At 43.3% G+C, this 25,112-nt stretch overlaps 1 protein-coding gene across 1 annotated transcript; it reads left to right on the top strand.

Moving 5' to 3' along the window:
• The first annotated feature begins 20,585 nt into the window (after window positions 1–20,585).
• On the top strand, window positions 20,586–23,850 carry LOC147455629 (uncharacterized). Its single transcript, XM_086515294.1, has one exon. The coding sequence runs from the start codon at window positions 20,612–20,614 to the stop codon at window positions 23,033–23,035; it is 2,424 nt and encodes an 807-aa protein (XP_086371420.1). The 5' UTR covers window positions 20,586–20,611; the 3' UTR covers window positions 23,036–23,850.
• Window positions 23,851–25,112: the final 1,262 nt, after the last annotated feature.

Below are 25,112 nucleotides of genomic sequence, written 5' to 3'. Positions count from 1 at the left end.
TTGGTGGTCAAAACTAATAATCTGGGAGCTGTAACTAAAGATAGGTAAAGATAGGTTGTTAAAATCCGGAAGCTTGTAGCCCTGGGTCATCAATTACAAAGTTTTTCCGGAAAATAGGAGTTACAATATTCCCGATTCATCAAAAGTATAAATGTTTTTACAATGAGAGCTCCAAAAAATGGAATCCGAGTTAGCTTGCTGCTAACAATCTATAAGCACATGTCTATATCCTAACCCTTGTTTCCATTTATTCTCCCACATCAAATGATCAGTTTAATATGAGAAAATCATTTGGGCTAGTTAGATATTAGATTTTATGAAATGGGCTCATATTGTACTGAGACCCTTGGAAAAAAAACATATGCAGGATCCATCGGGGGTGGATTAATATGTCTTGGTCGATATAGCTTTAGTTGTAGGAGTGCAACATACTCTTTCATGGGCATTTAGAAAAATTCCACTTGGACCTTTGTATTGGTACTTTGCTTTGGCCTCTATTCCTATGGTGTTGATGTTTGTTTTGTGTCTTGACCATTGGGACCCATATCCAAGGCTGATTTCTTTGTGCTTGATATAACTTTTTGGATACCTAGATTTGCTTTGTGGGCTTTATTGGTTGTTGGGTTGTTGAATGTTTCCTTTTTTGTAGTGGAGCTGGGGTAGACATTGCTACAAATGAAACATGGAAAAAATGGTGAAAACCTGCTTTAAGACCAACCAGAATGAAACTACATCTCATAGATGGATAAATGGAGAAACCCCTGGGACTTCTAACTTCCTAAGAAGGGCTCTGCTCTGCTCTCCTGGGTCTATGATCCCCAACCCCTCCTGAGAACATGGTAGAGTGATGACCTGTCATGCTACTTTGGCACGGGCTAATTGAGTGTCTCTCCCTAACTAAAGAAAATTCCTGATCAACCTCTCTAATTGGTTAATATAGGAGCTTGAGAAGATCCGGTAAGAAGTGATGTATCACAAAGTAGCCAATAACACTTGGTTGGCCACTACAACTATGTCTGCCAAAGAGAGCCTTGCCGAACTCCAATGTAGCAGCTTCTTCTTGATGGACAGGAGGAGGGGATCATCCTACTGCTCAAGCGACAATTCCAAGGCAACTTGACAACCCAAGTTACAAACTACAGTTCTTGGGGGAATCCATGTGAGAACCTAACTTATCAAGAGTAGGAGCACTGCCAACCTAGAAAAACATTGTCTTCCTCCAGTTGGTCAGTGCGCTTGATGCACAACAAAACACCTCAAGAGCCTACTCATACATGTCTCCAAGTACAAATCTGATTTGTCGACAAACTTAGCATCAAGAAGATCATATGCCCTATTAGGGAGCTCAAGACTATGCAGGAAAACCTGTTGGGAAGTCATTAATTCTCTCATCACATCAGCATAGAATAGAATTAGGAAGGGGGAAAGAGGGCAACCCTATCTGACCAAATGCGTGAGCAAGAAGCACTCCCCTCTTTTTCCTACCAAGAACACCTAACTGTGCACACCCCTATAGAGAGCTGACACACATCTGATCCAAGTATCTATGAAACTCATCCTCCATAGAGTGCCCTCCAAGAAGTCCTAGTGAACTCAATTGTAGGCCTTCTAAAAATCAAGGAGTATCACCAAATCCTCTCCTTGGATATGCGCGAGGTTAGACACCTCCCAAAAAGTGAAGATGTTATCAAGGGTATTACACTCCTTGACAAAACCTGTCTGGGTCCCATGTATAATACTCTCTAGATCCTCAAGCTCAGAGTCTTTGCTAGAATCTTGTAGGATGAGTTGAGGATGGTAACGGATCACCACTGTCAAATCTCATCTAAGGAGCCACCCTCCTTGGGAATGAGGTAGATCAAGCCACCTCTCATGTTTTCAGGCATCTTGCCAGTGTGCAAAATGTTCCAAAGATATGAGCCAAGCAAGTCCCAGTACTCCCAAGAAAAAGCTGAGAGTCAAACTATCCTCCCCTAAACAACTACCTCAAGGGAGTGCTTTGAGGGCCTCATGGAGCTCCTCTAGCTGAGGGGAAGCTCAAGACTCTGCCACATCTCTTTGGTAGCAAGGCAAGGCATCTATGCCCAAACCTGCTCTCTGCATGCATCCTAGCGCTTTGAGTGAGGCTCAGCTGACAACAAACCGTGGTGGAAGTCAGTAGAAAATGCACACATATCCTCAGGCTCTAAAGAAACTGATCCGTCAAGTCTCCTCAACTGACTAACACTGGTGTGCATATGGAAAGGCCCCACTGTCTCAAAAAACTCCCCGATAACTCTGTCACCCACCTGGGTCCACTGAGATTCTTGTCGATGGAAGGCAAACTCATGACAATGCTCCTCAATTCTAGTCAACTCCTACCTAGCCTGCTGCATGTGCTCCTCCAACCATGGACTATTTGGATGCTAATCCTACAAGGAGACAATGCCCTATCAAAGATGCTTCTCCTCCTCCCTTGCAGCCAAGCAAGATGCACACTCGTGAAGGAAGAAGCAACTAAGCTCTGCCAGCCCAAAGGCCACTCTACCAGTAGGGGTGTCCTCAGTGTCCACGCTCTCTATCCAAAGTGCCTCAACTCGCTCTCTATGCATTGGATCTAGTAATATTCTCTCTAGGATGTGTAGCATTGCCACCCCCCCCCCCCCCTCCCTCCTCTGTCTGTCTTCCAACAGTGAGAATCACTAGCCCCTGGTCAAAAAAAGTAGTCCCTGCCAGGATGCAAACAGATCCCTCAATCTCACAAATGTGGTCACTGGCATAGAAGAAATCTATCCATGATAGATTTACTCCTCCTGCCCTACATCAGAGCGAGAAAAAGACAGGCTGTCTAGGGGTCTCACAAAACCTGAGAACTGTCTAACATCAGAAACCCTCATAGTCATACACAGTGACTCCCAAGCTACCAACTCCGCCTCGTGCACTGTATCATGGCCACCTACAATCTTGTCAGAGGGTTCCTCCAACATGTTAAAGTCTCCCCCCCCCGAACACACCATTGCTCTGTAAGTAAGTGGCAAAGACTCAACAAAGACCAAAAATTTGCATGTGCACTTGCCACATTGGACGCATACATGTTCAGGAAACCCATGAGGCAACCTTGAACTTGCATAGTCATCTATTGAGCTCTGCTTGGCACCATTAGGAAAAATATGAACCCTCTAGGGGCCCTTTGGGATTAAGGTTAATTAGAGGTCAGCCAATAGGAAGAGGGTGGTGGACACACTCTATACCCTCAAAAAAGTAGGGGGGCAAGGTAGCCTTACACCTCTTAATTGTCTCTTACCTAGTGAGAAGGTAAGAGAGGTGGCTAGGGGAAAGAGGGGGGGGGGGGACCACTTTGACCTCTTTTCCCCCACTTTTTGGCCCGGATTTAAAAATATACTAAAAATTTCAAATTTTCAAAAAATTTCAAATTTCAAGTTTTCCCTCCTTAAAAGGTCCTCAAACCTATTTTATGGTCAAAAAAGTATTTTTGACCTTCAAAAGTTAAAAACGTGCACTAAAAAATCCAAAAATTTGATTTTTTAAAAAAACAAATCAAAACATCATTTTCACCCTCCAAAGTCTTTCCAAACCTATTCTATAGCTAAAAAGTGTTTTTCTCTCTCTACAAACCTTTTTCCACGCTCTCCATTGCTGCAACAACCACATGCACCCCCTATAGTCCATCATTATCTCTCTGCTAGCTTTCTTCCACCTCCATTGTAGCACCAAGCAAGCTCCTCCTCCATCTCTTCCCCTTACCCACCACATAGTTTCACACCAAGCTAGCTCCTCTCCCTTCTCTCATCTCCATTACAACATGAAACAAGATTCTACTCCTTCTACTTTCATTCACTCACACTACATGGAAACCTCTACTCCCGAAGGTGGCAAAAGTATGAGCTCACATGAGTTGCATACCACAACAATAGGAGGTGTGAATATCGCATGGGCATTGCAAGGGTTCATCTCCAACATAAAGATAGAATGGTAAGAAAACTACCCTTGTAGCTTACATTCAGAGCTTAACATCATCTCCATCTTTAAGTTTATCATGCTAGAGAGAATTAACCTCTTTATGGATTTCAGTGTTTAGGCTTCACACCTCATAACACTGGGTGGTGCTATTTTGTTGATAACTTTGGTGCGCCATCTATAGTTGTGTAGCATGTGATTTGAGTCTCACAATGTAAGTAAGCTGTGTTATCTATGGAGAGTCGTCAAAGATTTTTCTTGTAATTTATTCTTCGTATAATTGTCATTAGATAATTGGAATGATATCATTTTGTACTTTATAACTTTGTGCTCACATAATCTTTTGTTTACTTACAGATTCAACTTGTTTTAAGAGGACATGAGCAAGCAACCATGTGCAGAGATGGAAATCACTCTATTTTTGTTCCTTGAGGAACCTTTCACTACCATGTTAAAAGATTTTGATAAGAATAGTAGGTGTTTTTTAGAATCTTGAACCAATAGGGACTCTCTAGGAGCTCTCATAGAAGCCATCCATTTAGTACTACTATCTTCCCTAGTGTCATAGACACACAAATACTCAAGTGTATATGAATCTCTAGATGAGGAAGACAAATACTTGTAAGATAAGCCTAACAGCAACAACATTGTCTCCATTTGTAATTATTTTTCATGAGGCTGGATTCCTCTATAAATGCAATATAAATATGTTTTTTTGTTAAATGGTGTCGCATTGAGTGAGAGTATTTAATTTAGATTACTGAAGTTTCATACAGATCTGAGAAATATTGTTTACTTTTATGGATATTTTGATTTGCCTGTATGATGATTCAAGTCGCAAGTCTTAATCACTCCACCTTGAAGAAATTCAAGCAATATTTTGATTTCAGTTTAATCATTAATGGTTATTCTTATTAAAGTGGATCATAAACTTTATCAAGATGTCCTCATTTGGGAATGTTGAATATATATCATTAGCAATGTTTCACAAGAACACTAGGTGGACACAAGGAAGTAAAAATTGGCTCCTTGTTTGGTCGATTTCTAGTGTTTAATGTTTAGTGCACAGGATTTGTGAGGCAGTTGACATGGGGAGTTCACTAAAGTATATGTAACATAGCACATGTGTTCAACAGAAGGGATTTTATATTCTTGTAAAGTTGCAGAAACATGTGTAGATAAGGCCTATAAGGGGTACTTTTAATCCATTCTAGTGAACGCACATGATATAGAAAAATTTTACATAGTGAATGCTCCGGACCTTTGAACACAAAGAAAGGGGGGGGGAGCTCTAATTACATCTGAGTGAAAAGAAGTGGAATTTGTACTGTCATGTTGCATAAAGATTTGCTTTCACTTAATCTAAAAAAAAATTGGTATCCTGGGGTGCAGACAAGGCCATATAATGCAAAAAAAGGGGTGGCCACAAGCGCGCGTAGTGAGCCATCCAAAACTGCTAGATGGGCCATATGTGGGCCCTTGTGGCCACCCTTTTTTTGTATAATTAGGCTATTGCTGCACTCCAGAACCTTGGAAAAGATGAGATGAACCTAAAATTGAACTTTTCAAGCACATTATGCCTTCCTTCAACTCAACTTACTAGTTCCCTGCACCAAAAGGGAAAATCACATTGGACAGTATACAAATCTAGTCTCATGCTGCATAAACATCTGGTTTCATCAAATATTAACATTCTTGCTATTATAAGGGGCAGACAAGGCCATATAATGCAAAAAAAGGGTGGCCACAAGGGCGCGCAGGTGAGCCATCCAAAACTGTTGGATGGGCCATCTGCGCGCCCTTGTGGCCACCCTTTTTTTTGCATAATTAGGCTATTGTTGCACTCCAGGACCTTGGAAAAGGTGAGATGAATGTAAAATTTAACTTTTCAAGCACATTATGCCTTCTTTCAACTCAACTTACTAGTTCCCTGCACCAAAAGGCCAAATCACATTGGTTAATATAAAAATCTAGTCTCATGCTACATAAACATCTGGTTTCATCAGCTATTAACATTTTTGCTAAAGGGGCAAACAAAGCTAGAAAATGCAAAAAAAAGGGTGGCCACAAGGGCGCGCAGATGAGCCATCCAAAACTGCTGGATGGGCCATCTGCGCGCCCTTGTGGCCACCCTTTTTTTTGCATTTTCTAGCTTTGTTTGCCCTTAGGATGGCAAAAATGTTAATATTTGATTTAAATTTAACTCTTCATGGCCAAAACCACTTAACTTAAAACACATGGATAAACCGAAAAGCCAAATCACTATGGAGACAGTAGACACAACTCTTAATCATTTTGTCATTGCAAAGTCATCTGAAATGATGTGAGCCTCTACAACTTCTTGAATAGCCTCCAACGCTATTGCTTGCATTTTATACTGATTTCCATAGCTTTGAAGCACCTCCTTCACCGTGTGAGCATATTTTTGATGCATGGCCATGATTCAAGTGTTAGGTTTTTTTTTTTTTAAAGTGTTGAACTTTTCGGTTGTTTTCAACAGCTTCTAGATTTCAATCGGCTCCGAATCTGTCTGGGCTTGTCTCACATAAATTTGTTCATCTCATCGCGTTCTTCGACCATCATGTGATGAGAAAAAATCATATCTTGCTCACATTCTCCAAAAATCAATGTGCAAGTTGACAATTTATTTAAAAATGATGTAAAACATACATTTTTTACTTTTTTCTTAATCTACGGGCTCCAACGAGCATTAAAACCATGGAATATGAAAATACTCAAAGAACCATTGTTTTTTATTGTGTTAAGGACTGTATTTCCTACATACCAAACTTTCCCAAAATCTCGCCCTAACACCTTCAAAAGTGGCTTCCAAGGAGTGTACTCGGTCAAAATTTGAAACTGAAGAAAAACAATCAGAATGAACTCCTAGATTGTGTATAAACTTTAGAATAACCAAAATTTCCTTCAAAAAAAAGTTATGCTAAAAATTTGAAAATAGCCCCCCATTGGACTCCCCACAACGATAGAAGTCAAAGGGTTCAAGGAGAGGTATGGTGTCACAAGTGCATGGTGGGAATCTCATCGAGGTTTATTCCGTCAAGATCTCTTGTACTTTATCATGTCTTCTCATGTACAATCTTACAAAAAAAAAATGATACTTTAAATGACTACAAATCTTATTTAACTTATCAAACAATCTAAAATATGGTAGACCAAGAGTGCTCTTACACATCAACAAACAAAAAAGTCCAAACTTCTTCTCATTAACTTTGATAAATATACATCCGTGAACAACTTCCAAGGGATAGTGCAGTCATAGTTCTTACATCCATTCCATGACATGGTATGCTCAAGGGGTGACCTATCATATAAAAATATCTCTGGTGGGGGTGCCCTCATGTTAGGAAAGGGTGTGCTGCTGATGAAAAGTTGTTGTATTGTCCTACTAGGGATCTCTCCATGTTAGCATAGTGATTTTTGGTGTAGTGGGAGCCACATTGCTTAAGGAGAGCTTTGTGCCACCATAAAAGCTTCATGTTATGCTAGTTCCTTGAGCCATTCTTGCATTAGGATGAGATTACCCACCTCTAATAAGGATGGATTTGAAGCACCTACATGCAAGATGTAACAAAGAAGGCTGTTTTAGAGGAAAAGTGGTGACACTTGACCTCTCTAACCTGCACCCACTGTTTCTTGTAATGCCACTGTTTTGAGCTGAAGAGCTTGACATTCGTGCATCCACGAATGCAAAGAAGCACCTACACCCATACACAACCAATTGCAATAGCCTAACAAGCCTACTTCTCCCCTCCCAAGATATTGAAGAACCATACACATTCGTCTCACCGACAGTATGACGATCTTGGGATGACCTCTGCTCACCCTCACTTGCGGCCTTCGGTGCAAACACTGCGGACAAGCAATATGTACACTTTTGTTGTGCGGAGTACATGGTGGTGGAGGGATACGATTTGTGATGTCCGTGAGCACCATGGCAGTTGTTGCGTGAGAAGCAAAGAATGAAAAGAAAGAGGGGGGAGGGAGAGGGAGGAACATGGGAGGAGAGAAGGGGCAGAGGGGGAGAGGGAGAGAGAGGGGAGGAGGAGGAGAGAAGGGGGTAGGGAGGGAGAGGAGAGGAAAATGGGAGGAGAGAAGGGGGTAGAGGGGGGAGAGGGAGAGAGAGGGGAGGAGGAGGAGAGAAGGGGGTAGGGAGGGAGAGGAGAGGGAGAGAGGAGGAAGGAGGAGGAGAGAACAAAGGTTTTTTTTTGGGGAGAGATTTTTTTTTGAAAAAGTGGACTTTTAGTGTTTGTAGGTTTTAAAAAATGTCAAAAAATGATTTTTTGATGTGTATATATGTTGGGAGGGAATTTTAAGTAAAAAATAAGTAAAAATAACTTTTTTGAAAAAAAGTCAAATTTTGGCTCTTAGTGACCCACGTTTTTGCTGATGTGGCCACACTCCTTTACTCCCTTCACTTTCCAAAAGGTAGAGAGAGAAAGTGACCTCTTAGGTCCACATCCTACATGTGTCAAAAAAAGGTTAGAAAAGTCTACTCAAAACTAGCTTTTTGAATGCCCTTGTCCCCTTAACCCTACACAACATTAGCCTTAATCCCTAAAAATTAGGATTCCTTACAAAGCCCATGCAAGGTTCATATTTCTCCTAATGTATTGAGATCCATGTATTTCGAAATGGGCTTGCACATGTCCCATAGAATGCACACTTTCACATTTAAGCCCGCCATAGCACGCTGCATCTTTGGAATAAAAAGTACACCGCCTATAAAGTTGGCAATAGTGTCCACATGGCCCTGGAGCCAAAGAGGAAGGCTCTTAAGCATGACCCACACTGGGAAGAAGCTCGAAAACTCTTCCTCTGGATAGAACTCAAGCAACCACGACATTATGTAAGCAAAGTAAGATGCCCCCCACATAACCTCTTCTGATAACTAGATCTTGGATTGTGCGTTCAAAAAGAGCATTCTGCTACATAAAACCCTTTGCCAGCAAATGCAAAATGGCAAAGTGTGTTTCTATTGTTTGTCGTTGCTGCCACCCAATCCTATAAGCCCTATGAAGACATTCATTGGCCCATAAAGGATAGGACTACTGAGCGAACATAACATGTCTATAATCCCTTCATGAGATAGGGCTTAAGAAATTTGAAGATTTAAGGTTTGGAGTACATGTAGAAATGGATCAAGAAGTATGAAAGGGAGTGCCTAAACTAAAGCAAGAGGTTGATTGCACATAAAAGGCAATACGAAGGTCTAGAAACTTGTGGGCCTATGAGCAAGATCATTGTGTCAAGAAGATTGGCTATCTTTGTGTTACTCAAGATTCTTGCACTATAATAACATTCCAAGAATTCTTTGACCCTCAAGGGTCGGTCTGAGCTCGAGGATTGGCGTATTTCTTTTCTTAATACTATCCACTCACAATTATTACTAAAGTAGGGTTCGAGCCTTGCTGTTGTGCATTGCTCTAAACACCTCCAATGCTTGTTGTGTTTTCAAGCCCTGGTATGTTAAACAAGCATGTGGGAAACTACTTTTGTAGCATGCAGTCTTTATGTGGAGTTCTTTGCATGGCAAAGCGAGGCTATTATTAGTCCACTAGTCTTATAAATGTAAGGATTTCAATAGTAACAATATATCTTTTCTCTCTCTCACTCATTTATCTTGACCTTCTCTCCACACTGCATCTTCCCCGCCATGGCTCCAAGGTATCAACCTCCCTAATCGCAGCTCCCTACACAGTGGTATCAGAGCGGTTGTGTGTTGCTAGAACAACTTCCAAGACGTCGCAATAAGGAGGCGTTGGTAAGCGCCGATCAAAATGTAGGGTGGCATAAGGCATTCTAGTACGCACTCAAATCGACCTTCTTCTTTGTACACAACATTTCAAAACATTGTCCGATAGAAAGCGGATTCATCTGTGCGACAACGTTATACAACAACTTGTAGATGCCACCGGCAGGGCCTTATACTTCACCAGCGCCTGCAAACACTGCTCGTCAACAGGCTCACAACATTTCACAATGCTCTAGTAAAGCTTTGCATTGACAAAAAAAAAGTGCGGCCTTTCGATTATAGACTACACAGAGCAGCCAGCTCCTTGTTGCTTCTATGTCATTGTGATCCTCAATAGTCATGGCATTGCCCAGCGACACAAACGATTGAAGCCAACTGTAGGTGCTCAAAATATTCGAGGCCTTAAGCCAAAGGTGAAGCGAAGATTTCCCAGCAAAACGTCGCTGTCTTCAGGAGTGTGTCCACAAAATCATCTCAAAAAGCCTGTAAATATATAGTGCAAGAGAGCAAGATAGTTGGCAAACAATTTCGCACTGCAAAAATGGAATATAAATCAACAAAGGGACGCTCGTTGCTACCTACTCCTGTGGGAAAGGAAGGCCAGGGGGCCTCCCACTATCAGAGGCGCAGAAAGAGAACATTATAACTGCGTGTGTATTACATCGTGCACAGAAGGTGATGCAGGCAGTGTGTGTGTAAGAGAGAGAGAGAGAGGAGATATACACAGAGGGAGAGAGAGACAGTACACGACGATGTAGGTGGGTAGGCGGTTATTGGATTGCAAGTGAGGGTGAGAAGTGGTCATGTTGGGGCAAAGATCGTTGACGTTCAACCAAGGAGCCACTAATGAAGCTTGGCCAAACAGAGGAGGAATAAGCGAATGCGGGTGGAGACGACATGGGGGAGGGGAGTGGGGGAGGGGGGGAAACAGGGCAAAGGGGCGAGACAATGCAGTGCGAGGGTTGGGAGCTGGGCAGGCGGAGCGTGAAGGGAGGGGCGCTGGGCAGGTGTAGTGCGAGGGTGGGGGGTTGGGCGGGAGCAATGCTGGGGTGGGAGGGAGGAAGAGAAGGGGAGCGGACCTTTCTACTTGCTCTTTCGCCAAAAGAGTAAGCGAGCTTGATGGCTGAGGTGGAACGCTTGCAAGGCACCTTGGTTATCTGCAAGATTATTGACACCCGATCCAGCCAAGGCGAGGTTCGCGATTAACATCAGGCCCGATTCCTCTCCAATGTGGGCAAGGTCACCGATGTCCAGATCCTGAGGAGAGGGTTTCAGATAGAGGTCAAGTCTCCAGAGATGACAGCCAAGGTGATTTTGATGAGTCCTCTTGGTATCCAAGCAACCTGAGCATACTTCAAACGATGGAATCACGATTTTGACCCTACTATAGATGTGCTTGAGGAGGAGGTCAACTTGCTTATCTTGGTTTGCTTCCCAGGCATGAGGAGAGAGTACCTCCATTTTCTTCCCAAGAGTGGTTGGAACCATGTTTTGGATAGTTCTGGAGTCATCGCGCACTGCAACTTCAGTTGTGGCCAAGGCCGCATGTTTACCTAATGTAGAGTTCTTGTTCGAGACACACACTACCTCCCAAAAGGTGATTCAGTTGCCTTGTGTGAGCGGGAGTTGGATCAGAGAGAGTGTGGAGTATTCGGGTCTCCCAAATCAATGCTTCATTTGTAGGCAGATCGGCCACTTAGCAAAGGCCTATCCTTCTCGGGGGGTTCACTATGTGTAAAACTACCATATCACGTGCGTTCAAGACATGTTTGTAAAACCCCTTATCCGTGAATTTTGTTAGGAATATAATGCACCCTTTTCTTTAAAATCTGTAAGTTTTTTTTCAAATTTGAAAAAATAATATCCTTCTTAAATACCCTTCTGTTGAACTCACATGATAGGTTACATTTTTCTTAGGTGACCTCCCCGGGCTGTCCTTGTAGAAGACCTCAACCCAAAACATGACATGCGCAGTCTCCCAAGGCTGAACATGCCCAACAGATAGATACCTAGGACACACAGGCTGGTAGCCCGACAAAGACCAACAATTAGACAACTGAAGGTTGGCAACAGGTGCCTCGCCATCATTGACAGGGACAAGCTCGTCACACTGCTCCCCTTGGTGGCCGACCTTCCGCAGCCCAGAGACATTGGGTTTCAACTGGGAATCATTTTGACCCTCTGCAGGAAGACCCCCTTGAGGAGCTCCCTCCACATTAGTTCTGCCCCCCACCCTCAGACGCCTTCGTTTGCCTCCTCCTCCTCCAGCTTCACCTCCTGCTCCTCCTATCTCCCTGATAGGGCCCTCAACCTCATCTCCCGACCCATCCCACTTTCCTCATGAGCTGGAGGAGGCTGGGCACACATCTTTAGTGATATGATCTCTTGGTGGTGCTTTCTCTACGAGTCATATGGCTCGGGAGGGAAAACCCCATCTGAGGCCACCTATTTTGGTTTAGACCTCTTCTTTTGCAGTAGTCCCTCGGAGTTTGACTAGCTTTGACATTCACAGATGATGGGACTTCTTTGACTACAACTTCACACGCTTCCTAGGTGATTCTTCTCCTGACCTAGAGGAGGATTGCTTTTGAGTCCACATCCTCTTTCTAGCAGCCCGAGGCACTGGAACTCTGGATACAACGATAGGTCACTACAAGAGGCTATTCATATTAGCGACGCTCACACAACGACGCTCAAAAAAAAAAATCCCGGCGTTGCTATGAGCGTCACAAATTTACTTGTAAATTTGCGACGCTCATAACGACGCCGGCTGGGCTAAAAAAATAACAGAGAGCGCCCAAAAACTCAGATCTCAGATCTGAGTTTTTCGGCGCCCTCAAGCAAGAGCAGGTAACGCTCTCTCTCTCTCTCTCTCTTTCTTCTCCACACACACACACACACACACACACACACACACGAGGAGAGGAAGGAGAGCCAGGTATGCTCCTTCCCTCTCCTCACTCTCATGTTCCCTTCCCCTCTTTCTCTCTCCCTCTCTCTCTCTCTCTCTCACACACACACACACACATAGTGTTTTTGAGAGAGAGAGAGAGAGAGAGAGAGAGAGAGAGTACAAATAAAAACAAAAACGCACACACACATACATAAACAAAGAATGCACACACACATTGAGAGAGGAAAAGAGAGAGAGAGCATGCATAAACAAAAAGCACACACATTGAGAGAGGAAAAGAGAGAGAGAGAACATGCATAAACAAAAAACGCACACATTGAGAGAGGAAAAGAGAGAGAAAACATGCATAAACAAAAAAACGCACACACATTGAGAGAGAAAGAGAGAGAAACTAATTTAACGTCGTAGGAAACTAATTAAAATTAAAAGACCTAAAGATCTAGCCGACGAGGAGTTGAACTCAAGACCTATTATTCAAGAGGGAAATGGCATAACCAATCTATCATACTTGGCATGGGTGATAGAAAGGTTATACCATTTATCTCTTTTTATTGGCACACACGCGCACACACACAAGAAGAAGAGAGTTATAACGTCGTAGGAAACTATCCTAAAAGATGTTAAAGATTAGGTTAGATGTAGACTTACGTTAAATTAGATTTAGGTTTATTTAAGTTAAATTAGATTAGATTTAGGTTTATTTTTAGTTAGATTTACGTTTATTTACGCTAGATTTAGATTTACGTTATATTAGATTAGATTTAGATCTCCATAGACTGCGATGCCTGCATGAAGCGGGTGAAGAAAGCCCTCAATGGAATATAGGGTATTGTTGCCTTCACTCATGGTGGGCTTCGTCGATCCAAAAGTACTGGTGAAATGTCTTCAGAAGATAGGGAAGAAGGTGGATTTTCAGGGCGGCAAGAGTCACTACATCCCCGACAATGACCATCTAGACAACCTCTAGTCATTCAACAGTAACTTCAAAGTTAGTAACAAGAGCAAGAACGGTCAAAAGGGCCAATTGCTGTCGTCAGATGTGGATGGAGATGAGGCAGCGTCACCGCCGGAAGTTAACTCTCACATCTTTAGTGATGAGAATGCCAACTCTTGCCGAGTTATGTGAAAAATAAGTTTTAAGGTTCTTATAATCCCTGTTAGTTTAGTTCTTTGTTTTTAATATAACATAATTTACGTTAGATTTAGATTTATGTTATATTAGATTAGACTTAGGTTTATTTAGGTTTACCCACACACACACACACACAAGAAGAAGAGAGTTTTAATGTCGTAGGAAACTATTCCAAAAGACGTTAAAGATTAGGTTAGATGTAGACTTACGTTAAATTAGATTTAGGTTTATTTTTAGTTAGATTTACGCTTATTTACGTTAGATCGAGTCCACGCAAGAATTACTTACGGTTTAGGGTTTAGAGTTAGACGAACAGTGAAAAGATCTACTGTGAAAAGATGTTAAGATGCTGTGAAGTGCTACAGCTAGAGAAGAGGCAAAGGGGTTTTGTCCACTACATCCAGTATCATGTAGACGTGGGTCTGTAGATTTCTTGTACCCACAAATATAGGTATTGACCAATAAAGACGAGATTATAACCCGGTGGTTCTGATCTCCGTGCACCTCTAGACCGAGGTGTGCGGGGATTGGACATGACTAGAGAATGTGAGGTAGAGAGAGAGAGAGAGAGAGAGAGAGAGAGAGAGAGAGAGATAATACGAAGAATGCCAATAGAATATTAAATTTGTTGTCCAGGTTATAAGATTTTTATCCTCATTATGAGTAGTGACGAGGATGTGGGACCGTCCAACCGAAACACCTATCTCTCAACGAGGGTCTTATGTCCTTGTAATCAATGCAAGCATGTTGTGCGATGGACAAGATGTGTTTCTTTGCAGCACGTTCGCGAATTTGGCGAGTTCGATCCATCTATTATAGATCGAGTTGTTGCCAATTATAACTCGTCGGACTCTGACGCTGGCCAACAAGCAGCAATCTTGCAACCCAATAGACGTGTTCGCAGGCGCTTTGGTCAAGCAGCATATGTGAGGCCACAAGATGTAGCCTCTGACAGCTCGGGGGATGATCATGCAGAGAACATTCCCAACGAGGCAATGTTTGAGCCCGAGATTGATGAAATGATCGAGATGATCATGGATTCAGAAAGGCTTATCATGATGATATGAAAAGTGAAGCCGATACGCCATTGTATAATGGAGCACGTATGTCTAGATTGAAAGCACTCCTGGTTCTTCTCAACATGCAGGCAAGGCTTCAAACAAGCGGATACAGAGTATGTGTCACATGTGGACCTAAACTGAATGCACGTAGGGCGCCCTCACTGAAGAAGCAAATCTACGAAGGTCATCAAGCGTATCTTCCAGAGAATCATGTGTTACGCGACGGATTTTTGGGAAGAGAGCCACCAAGGATGTCTGCACAAGCATGGTTAGAGCAGAAGGAGATGTGCGATTAAGGATTGCCTCCAAGGATGAAGAGACTATCTCTATGGTACGAGTTACCATACTGGCCCCGACTCATGATCAATCACTTACTCGATCCAATGCACATATTCAAGAATGTGGGTAATCTACTATGGGACCATCTGACCGGCAAGAAAGATACTTTGGGAGCCAGAGTTGACCTTAGAAATGTGGATCGTATGGAGCAATATTGGTTGCAAACAGCGTCTGATGGATCGATAAAACTCCCTAAAGCACCATGGATTTTCACAAGAGCCCAAGAACGCAAAGTAAAAGAGACCATTCGATCTTTGCGGACCCCCACTGGCGTAATGCACTCGCTCCGAACGCGTAATGCCATTGAGGGATGTTTGTCTCTCGACATCCGTAACACAATCTACAAACTTGCAAAGCTGGTGCAATGGATCTCACAAAAGGAGATCAACGTAGACTCCATACCATTCGCCAAACTAAATGCTGCGGAGCTTGTGTGCATGTTTGAGAAACATTTTCCTACTACCATGCTAACCATTCAGGTGCATCTTCTTGTTCACATAGTTGATGAGGTGGAAATAGCTGGCACAGTTCATTCCAGATGGATGTTCTTCTTAGAACATTTCATGAAAACGCTTAAGGGATATGTGCGTCAAAAGGCACGTCCGGAGGGTAGCATGGCAAAAGGTTGGTTGGTATCAGAGTCCCTAGTGTACATAGGAGAGTGGCTAGACGGATTTGATAAAGGTCGGGACACAAAGCTCGGGACACGCTATGGCGAACCATAGATGATGAGCGCATATCTGGGATTGTCATGTGCAATCTCGGTGTTGAGAAGAAGATGACGGAAGATCTAGAGGCTAAAATCAACCGATTTTGCATGCTTCACAATCCAGTGATGCAAAAGTGGATTTCACAATATGAGGATGCAAAGCAAGAGCGACAAAGGGCACGAATCGAGTCGAGATGGGGAAGACGACCACCGATGCACTATCCGACGGTTCTGGAGAGCCTACCAACGTTCATGAGCTTAAGATGGTTGCACAACCAATTGAAAAGCGCACAACAATGCGGTGACGAAGTGACTGAGGAAGAGTGGGAGTACTCTCGGGGTTGCGCGACCAAGGTAAGTTTGCAATGTACGACTAGCTAGTGACTTTATTTCTAAACGTTTGAACGGCCACTCATAATCTTTGTTCGTTGTAGTATAAGTCATACACAGCAGCATGGTGTAAAGGTCGACATTTTAGGGTGGAACGGATCGACAAAAAGTGTTTTACTCAAGATTGTGGAATCATGGCAAAATTTGAACAGTCTAGCCGACGACGTTCCTCTGATGCAGATCCTGTGGTGGCAGAACTCACTTACTTCGGCACGCTACAAGAGATTTTGAGGATCGATTATAGAGGATTTTTTATCGACTTGTTCGACGTGCAATGGTTCAAGATAATCATGGAGGGTCGCAACGCTACTGTGCGTAGAGGAGAGTCTGGTTTTCTTGAGGTGGATTCTACTAAGAAATGGAATGACCTAAGAGACACTTTCGTACTACCCGAGCATTGTGAACAAGTAAGTATGTAAATAGTTAATATCCCCCTTTTACAAGTTATGTGTTTGAAAGCTCTCATGTAAGTTATGTGGCTCTGGCAGGTAATATTTCATCCTACAAAGTCTACATCAAACTGGTGGTACGTCATAGAGGTAGCCCCTCGTAGTGCAAGGACGTATGAAGGCTACCATGTGCCAATCACAACGGCATCAATGGAGGAGATCAGAGAAGATGCTCAATCAGAAGCCGCTGCGGTGGTGCTAGACGAGCATCAAGATGCTACTACTCTATATGGGGTGCATGCAAAGGAGCTACAAAATGAAACAGAGGATATGTGTTTAAACGGAGAGCTCTATATAGATATAGGAAGTTATGCTGAGTTATGCGAGGATGAGAGAGAGATCTCTTAAAGCCACAAATATTGTATTTGAACAATTTTGCTCCGTGTTGTAAAAGCTCTGGCTCTTTAAGTACCTTCCATGGTGTATAACGCTCTTTTCTACTCGCGCTCACATCTTTTGATTGAAAATTCTGAGTTTTCGACTTGCCTCTTCTATCACTCAATTCATTGCGTCATTGTATTTATATGCGTCATTACGTCATTGTATTTAATGGTCTTTGCGTCATTGTCTACTCTATTCATTCAATATTAAGTTTAAATATTCGTGTGTTTAATGCAGGTATGGATGATGAGGAGTTTCTTTCTTCTTTGTCACCGCAGCAGAGACAGTGGTACATGGAGCGTCATCGCTCTGGCGCATCATCGCGCGTTCCTACTCCATCCGCATCTCCCTCTCTTTCGGAGCATTCGGCATGCTCCGAAGCTTCGGCGTCGACGAGACGAGCTTCACACTCGTCTAGACACCGGCGCTCTAGTGGTGGCGGTGGCGGTTGTTGTGGGGATTCCACCGCCGATGCCTCCACACCACCTCGTGTTCGACGAGGCTCTTTACCCTCCCCTTCTTTGCCCGTCCCCACACCAGCCACAGCATCGCCATCTACGCCAGGTTTTGCGCGGCTGACTGTTCCTAGCAGCTACACACCTCTACCTACTCCGCCAGGAGCCACCCCACTCGACACTCCTCGCTTCGGGGCCCAGACGCCGGTGGAGACACCTGACGTCCGTACCCCCATCGACACGCCGCTAGAGACCCCTGCCGGGACACCCAGGTTCACGCGTCACTGGCCAGAGGGCTTGCCTTACTCCGTCGACTTCAGCGGCGGCATCATCATGGATGATGACGGCAAGAAGGTGATCTCGCGCATGCGTGGTCTTTGCTCTCGGCTGTTTAGACACTACATACTAAACAAATGGAGTGAAGTACCAAGTGATTTAAAAAACAGAGTCATCAACCTACTTTATGATGAGTTTCCCGTTCCAACACGGGATCAGCGCTTCAATGAAGACCTGATGAAGATTCGAATGCGCGAATACTGCAAACACAAGCGTTCCGAAGTGCAAAAAGGAATCAAGCATGGGTGGAACAGGCCAGATTGGCTGGCCAAAGAAGATTGGAAGAATGCGAAGAAAGCAGCGCGCGAGAATCCCGACAAGTGGAAGCAACAAAAGGATGCAGCCAGAGCGCGAGTAGAGGCAGGGAGCTCGCATCACTTGGGGAGCGGTGGATGGGCATCATTTGAGGCCGATTTTGTAAGTGTTTTCGCATTGCTCTTTATGTTCGATAGTTTAGGGTTTATGAGTTTTTTAATTCTAACATAATAAAATCTTTGTATGTTTTGACAGTGGTCGATGACAGGACGTGATCCCACACCGTACGAGCGCGAGTACGCAGGCAGGAAGGGCTTAAACTCCCCGATGGACATTCTCAGTTCTCGCGGCGGCATGGTTAGTATTAGGGTTTACTCTTTTCTATTTTTTGTATTGTTTTATAAATGTCGTTATATGTTTATACTTACTGAAAGCTGTCTTATTGTCTTTTTTTGCAGAATCCGACAGATACGCCGCTTGGACGCGATGAGACGTCTGACTAGACGACGTCAGTTTAGCCGTAGCTAGATAGCATTAGTTTAGGGTTTCTCATAGCTTATGTATCATGAGACGGATTTTATACGTCTTTTTGAACCATGTATATTATTACATTTGTCACCGCAGTTCATTTTTCCAATCAATTCTTTATGCCTATGATGTTGTACAATTGTCATTATTACATTTGCCAATCAATTCATTTTGCCTATGATGTGTACAATTGTCAATTTTACGCTTGTCAATTTTGCAAACAATGCGTCTTGTGGGTGACTATTTTGGGTCTATTATCTACCCTTGCACTTTTTTTAAAAAGTGAATCAAGTACAATATGGTTGATGGGTGGCAGGGCATTCAATGCCCTGTCACCAAAAAAAAATTCTCTCGGGCGTCGCTATAACCGTCGCTATTTATGGCTCTGTAGCGTCGCTATGAGCGTCGCTATAGACTTCTGTTTAAACGTCGCTATAACCGTCGCTATAGACGTCGCTATAAACGTCGCTATATAGCGACGCTATTAGCGACGGTTTTAGCGACGCCGTGGGTTATAAAAACCTAGTGTATTTCCGTCGCTAACAGCATCACAAGAGCACACAACCTCTTGTAGTGGGTTTCTCTTTTTCGCTATGTGGTAGGGATCCTACAGAGTGGACCGTGCACACAGTTCTTGATTGGCTCTAGGTCCAAGCCACTGAGTTCTCACACCACACAGGGGACCTAGGGGTGACAAACCTAGTACAAACACTTTTGCCTTTAGCCAAGTTCACACCGTCGAATGCAATAGGTTGCAAGCACATTGTGGTGCATTTGTTTTCTGATACTCAGATCCCCCCTTGCTATGTATTTGTACATGAGGACTCTTGGACAGAGGATGTAGCCCTACAGGTTGCATGCTTGGCGTGGGTCTAGGTGGGACAATCACTTCAGAAACGCTTGTCTAGAGGCTACTCAGATGCGGATTACTCTCCATCCAAACCGGCCAGAGGTTGGCTATTATTGCAGCATCTATTTTCTCTCACTAACTCCATGAATATCGTCTCATGGAATGTGTAGGGATTATGAGGGTACCAGTTTCAGTGTCAGAGGGGTCGATTGCATCAGGAGTTGCAACGATGCCTTATGGGTGGTGAGATGATATTCTTATGCTACAGGAGCATCATCTGTGTGAAAGCCACTTTAGACGATGTGATAAGATTTTACGTGGTTGGTTTGAGACGTTTTGGTCCGCTACATTTGGACCTCGAGGTATCCAAGGAGGGGTATGTATGACAATTGCAGATTCTTGGAAGTAGGCCATTGTGGGTAGATCTATTATATGATGGGAGACGATGGTGTCTATTGATAAGAATTGGCCTTTGGTTCGTTCTCCGATGCATGCTATAAAGGTCAAAGAATTAGACATTATGCTAAGAACTACTACCTCGAGGCTGAAGTGGCTCGTAACCCGACAGAAGGACAGCTTGGAAACGTGTTTCCAAGGATACCATACCTAGTACAACGTCCAACAAGCATGCGGAGGAGGCTGATGACAGTGAGATGAAACATGGTGGGATAAGCAAAGAGTCTGAGAACCCTTCAAAGGATAAGTGAGAATGCCCCACATTTGAGGTTCAGAATAGCACCCACATTTGAGGTTCAGAATAAGCCAGAGTTGGTTGTCGATTTAACCATGGAGACATTGGCTCCTAATGAATCCTCTCAGCCTAAAACTATTGTTGATAATGTATGGTTTCAAAAAATTGATCTTATTAGCTATGTGGTAAAGGTTATGGGTGGTCTGTCTTGCTTACGGCAAACTAAGCCTCGCGTGACCATAGCTAATACAAATGCTCCAAAACCGCTCACAATTATTGTATTGGCAAAGCTGAAGGAGTTTTGTAGCGTGAACGGGCACGCTCTCTCTCTCTCTCTCTCTCTCTCTCTCTCTCTCTCGCGCACACACACACACACACACACAATAGCATCATGCAGGCACCGCCCTCTGCAGTAGATCTAAGCACACAGATTGCATGGCGTCGACAACAGGCCCCGCAAATAGCCCATCGTCCGATAACCCGCTCTCTCACTCGAGCTGCACGCTCACGCTTGCAGCAGCAGGCCGCCTCCCTCTCTGTCAATCAATATTCAACTCAGGACGCTGCTCCTCATTCTCGCGTTAATGGTGCTCTTCCCCACATGAGATCTCTATCAAAACCTCGACGGCCACGGGTCCGCTCCCGCATCCCCCCTTTGCATCTTGGTGCTCCTCCCCGCAGACAGCACAAGGCGGCCCGAGTTCGCTCCCGGCGCAGGCCCCATTCGCATGGACATCATCGTCGTAAGAGGCTCCCCGCTATGCACTCTCCACATGCAGACTATCAAAGGACGGTTTTGTCTGATCATGGTGAAAGCATGCGATCTCCATCTCCTACATATGCATCTGATTCACCAGACTCAGAGCATGTATCTTATACACATCCAATATCTTCACAGAGACAACTACATCAGGGGCAGGCGGCTTCGCCTCAATACACAACTTCTTATACGTTGACGACACCGGCACAACACCATACGCCAAATGTGCATACATTACTGTCTAGTCTACAACAGCAGTCACGGCAGGCATCTCCGCAGAACCAGTTATTATATGTCGCGTCTCCTGTATCACCAATCCCACAGAATGTAATTTCACATGTGCATACATCTCGTCGACAGATTCAGGGGAAGGCTTCTCCTCATTGGGATGCATCTTCACATGCATCTTCAAATGGACAGCATCATCTGGGTCATGCATCTTCACCTCGAGTACACGCAGGGCAGACCTTTCTACATGGCGAGGGACAGGTCTCAGCGCCCAGTCAAACAAGTCTGGGGCCAATTTCTCAACATCCACAGCGGTCCGCACATCTGCCTGCTTCACCTAGGCATACATCTGCAGCTGGACCGCATCAGGATATGGTGTCTCCCCATCAACGACATCTGGGGCAGGGCTCTCCCCAGATGTCTCCACGTCTGCGACATCATGAGAAGGCAATCCCGCATTGTATGCAATATCAGGGGCATTCATCTCCACAACACAAACATGTAGCAAGCCCATCTCCATATGAGGTGTTTAGTAAAGAACAACAAAGAAAGGCTTTTTTGCATACAGTTCTACCCAGCCGATCTCCTCCTCCATCACTACCAACTTCGGCATATATAAAGCCTTCACAATCACAGAGTCCTCATAGTCCTCGCGATCGCAGTCCGACTTCGCGACCTCATGGTAGAGATAACACTCAGATACTACAGAGTGGCAGGGGTGCTTCCCCTACTAGCCATTTAAATGCTCACAAGCGCAGTCAGCCAGCGACGACAAATGACCTTAAGCAACAAGAGGCCAAGTTGATGAGGGTCTCTCATCAAGAGAAAACTAGTGATGTGAGGGATGCAATGCAGAGAAGCTCTCCTTTGCATGCATCTAAGGTGCGGCCAAAAGGTTCAGTATCTGATGATGCGCAATGTGCATCACCGCCAAAAATGTCGACAAATGTGCAGCAGCAACAAGCTCCATTTGTGCAACAACAGTCACCGACTGTAGTACAGCAACTGCCTCTTCAAGAATCACCCTTTATCTCCCCTTCTTACAATGGATCTCGCGCACCATCACCTCAGCCTTTTCTGCAACAGCCTGCAGTGCAGCAAGCACTTAATTATTCGCATCAAACCTTTCCTGGCCAATCATCGCCACAATATGCAGCATCAGTCATCCCAGGTCTTGGCACATCCCCCCCTCAGAATGCTCCACCACAAAGTCCACAAAGAGGATATCCTTACAATATAAATCTTGGCCAGGCCCAATATTATCCCTCTTCGTCTTCACTGAAGTCGTATCTGCCGCAAGTTCAAGCTTTGCGATATGCCCATAATGCACAGCAAAGTTTTGCTCAACAACCTCAATTACATCCCGCCGCATATGGAAAGGAATTCGATAATATGCAACAACAAGCCCTCCTTAACTTCAATTCCTTCACATCTGGAGCGGGGCCCTCTTCATTAGGCCAACAAACCAATACATCCAGCATTGGCAGTCATGCAACTGATCAGAGTTACTCCAAGGGAAATGGTGCTTATGAGTCCACCTCTTCATCAGGACGACCTCCTTTCTCCCATTCACTATCGCCGCCAAACCCATCTCACAGACATTATGAGCAAAGGGATATTGCAATGAATGGACGTGAGGCTTCTCATTCCAACGTCGGAAACCGAAGCATTTCGTCTTCAAGACAATCATCCAATTCTTCGCCTTCAAAACAACAGCAATCATCGATGCCAATGCCCACTCATGAGTCTTCATCAACTGCATCAACATCAAAGGCGTATTTTGATCGTTATTCTGGAACACCCGGTCTCCAATACATGCATCCATAGTGCCAGCATGCAAACAGAGTTCAAGTTTTGACAGAACTATCAGGTTGAGATACAGTAGCTCATGGTGAAGTAAGTGTGTCTGTGTCTGTGTTTGTGTGTGTGCAGAGGGATTTTCTGAAATGCACGCACTATAAGTGATTTTTGGAAGGTGGGGAACATAAGCACATGCACCTCCAATGCTCCTACTCTTGAAGAGCATAAGTTTTGCATTCTGCAAGGCCTCATAGTCAGAAATTAGATATGAACAAATGTGGAAGGATTCTGACAGTACATGACTAAATGCTAAAATTTGGCACATATCTAAAATCTGTCCCAACACAAATTGGGAAAAAATTGCTGTTATGTGATATTATTGGCACCATAATTTCCGCAGATAAACTAGAGTACAGTCACTCCAAGTTTTATTCCCTCTACTTCAGGACTTTCCTCAATTAATAATCCTTTGAAGACCTTTGAGCTATAATTGTAGTGGAATGGTACTAAGTGACAATCCTTCTTTTTTTCTTTGGCCATACTCAAGTTGAGAGAATTTAGATTAACTTAAATAGAATACAATCCCCCTCAAACACTACATGTGCCTTGAGGTGGCAAAGATTTTGTAAGGGGCTTGGGCACAACCAAAACCGACACCAAAACAAGAGCGCTACAAAGTGCCAATTAATCCTATCTTACATAATGTGGGTTCTTGTGTCTATTTGGAAAAACTGCATTGTCTATTATATTTGTTGGAGTGAATATTTTGTGCAGATTGAGACTAATATACATTTTGAAAATTACAAAGCCAATGTTTAAAGGAAAATCTACTTGACACCTTTTTACTTTTTTAGTTATCTCTAGTACTACTACTGTACTACTACTACTACTATTGTTGCTAATTCTGCTGCTGCTCATGAGCTTAAATGCAACGACACTTGTTTCCTATGATTTTGATCACTTATCTTCATTTTTCTCATTCCTCACCTTCACTACTCAACATTTGGTATCATAGCTTGTTTCTATAATAGTGGATTATAATTTGGGAAATTAGTTCCTAAGCATTACTTGTTGTGTCGGCCTATGGCTTTGAGAACCTTTGTTAATTGGCATGTTAAAACATACCCTAGAAACAAGGGGTGTCAAATTTTTTATCCAATTTTAATTTGTTGTGGAATTGTTAATTGGCATGTTAAAACATACCCTAGAAACAAGGGGTGTCAAACTTTTTATCCAATTTTAGTTTGTAAAAGGGTCTTTTCATTGAAGAGCTGCATGACTTCATTTTCAACGTGTCAATTTAAAAAGATTAATTGTAGTTTGTAAATAGTCCCTTCATGTAGGGGCATGGCTACGTTTTTGACTTTTTGTTTTAAAATGCCAACGTAAGTATTCACCTTGTTTTAGGACTACATAAGTAGTTCTTAGTAAAGGGTTGGATTTTGGGTGCATCTCTCGACCATTGGATAAAGCTTGCGGATTAGTGACACATAGCAAGCTAATGATAATAATAAAAAAAATTTATTATTTCTTTTAGGCCTTTGTGAGAGGGTGTTGACATTTGTGTACCTCTCTCTTTAAAGAGGGGCATTGAGTATTGTGTAAAATGTTACTTTTTATGCTTTTGGAATATATTATAATTTAAATAATTCATAATTGGTACACTTTTTTTTCAAAAAACATAATATTTTATTGTGGTAACACATGTTTTAAAATATTAATGTCAAATTCTAAGAAGCCTCTTATTATGAAATTCTTTTGAATAGCCTTATGTAGGCCATAGTGAATTTTCACCTTGTTATAAAATGGTTCACAAGCTCTTGGAGGTCATGTGGTGGTTGACTAATTATTAACAAGAACAATTAGTTGGATGGCATCCCGCTGATCCCATAGGCCCTATGTTGGGGAATCGTTGATGTCCAAAAGAATCTTCCACTCTGATTCTTACTAGACTTACATTCACAGTTTCTTGTCTCGTGTGAGTAGTCATGGTTTTAACTTCTTCTGAATTTACATAGTATTGGTGGAGTGGTCCACCAAAATATGTGTATCTATCTAGCTTTTTACGGTCCATAGGAGAGTATTTTTTGCCATACTTATCACC

The sequence above is a fragment of the Adiantum capillus-veneris genome, chromosome 6 (genome assembly GCF_014529385.1).
Source record: "Adiantum capillus-veneris isolate H3 chromosome 6, ASM1452938v2, whole genome shotgun sequence".
Lineage (NCBI taxonomy): Eukaryota > Viridiplantae > Streptophyta > Polypodiopsida > Polypodiales > Pteridaceae > Adiantum > Adiantum capillus-veneris.
This window is presented reverse-complemented; position numbering and strand designations above follow the sequence as displayed.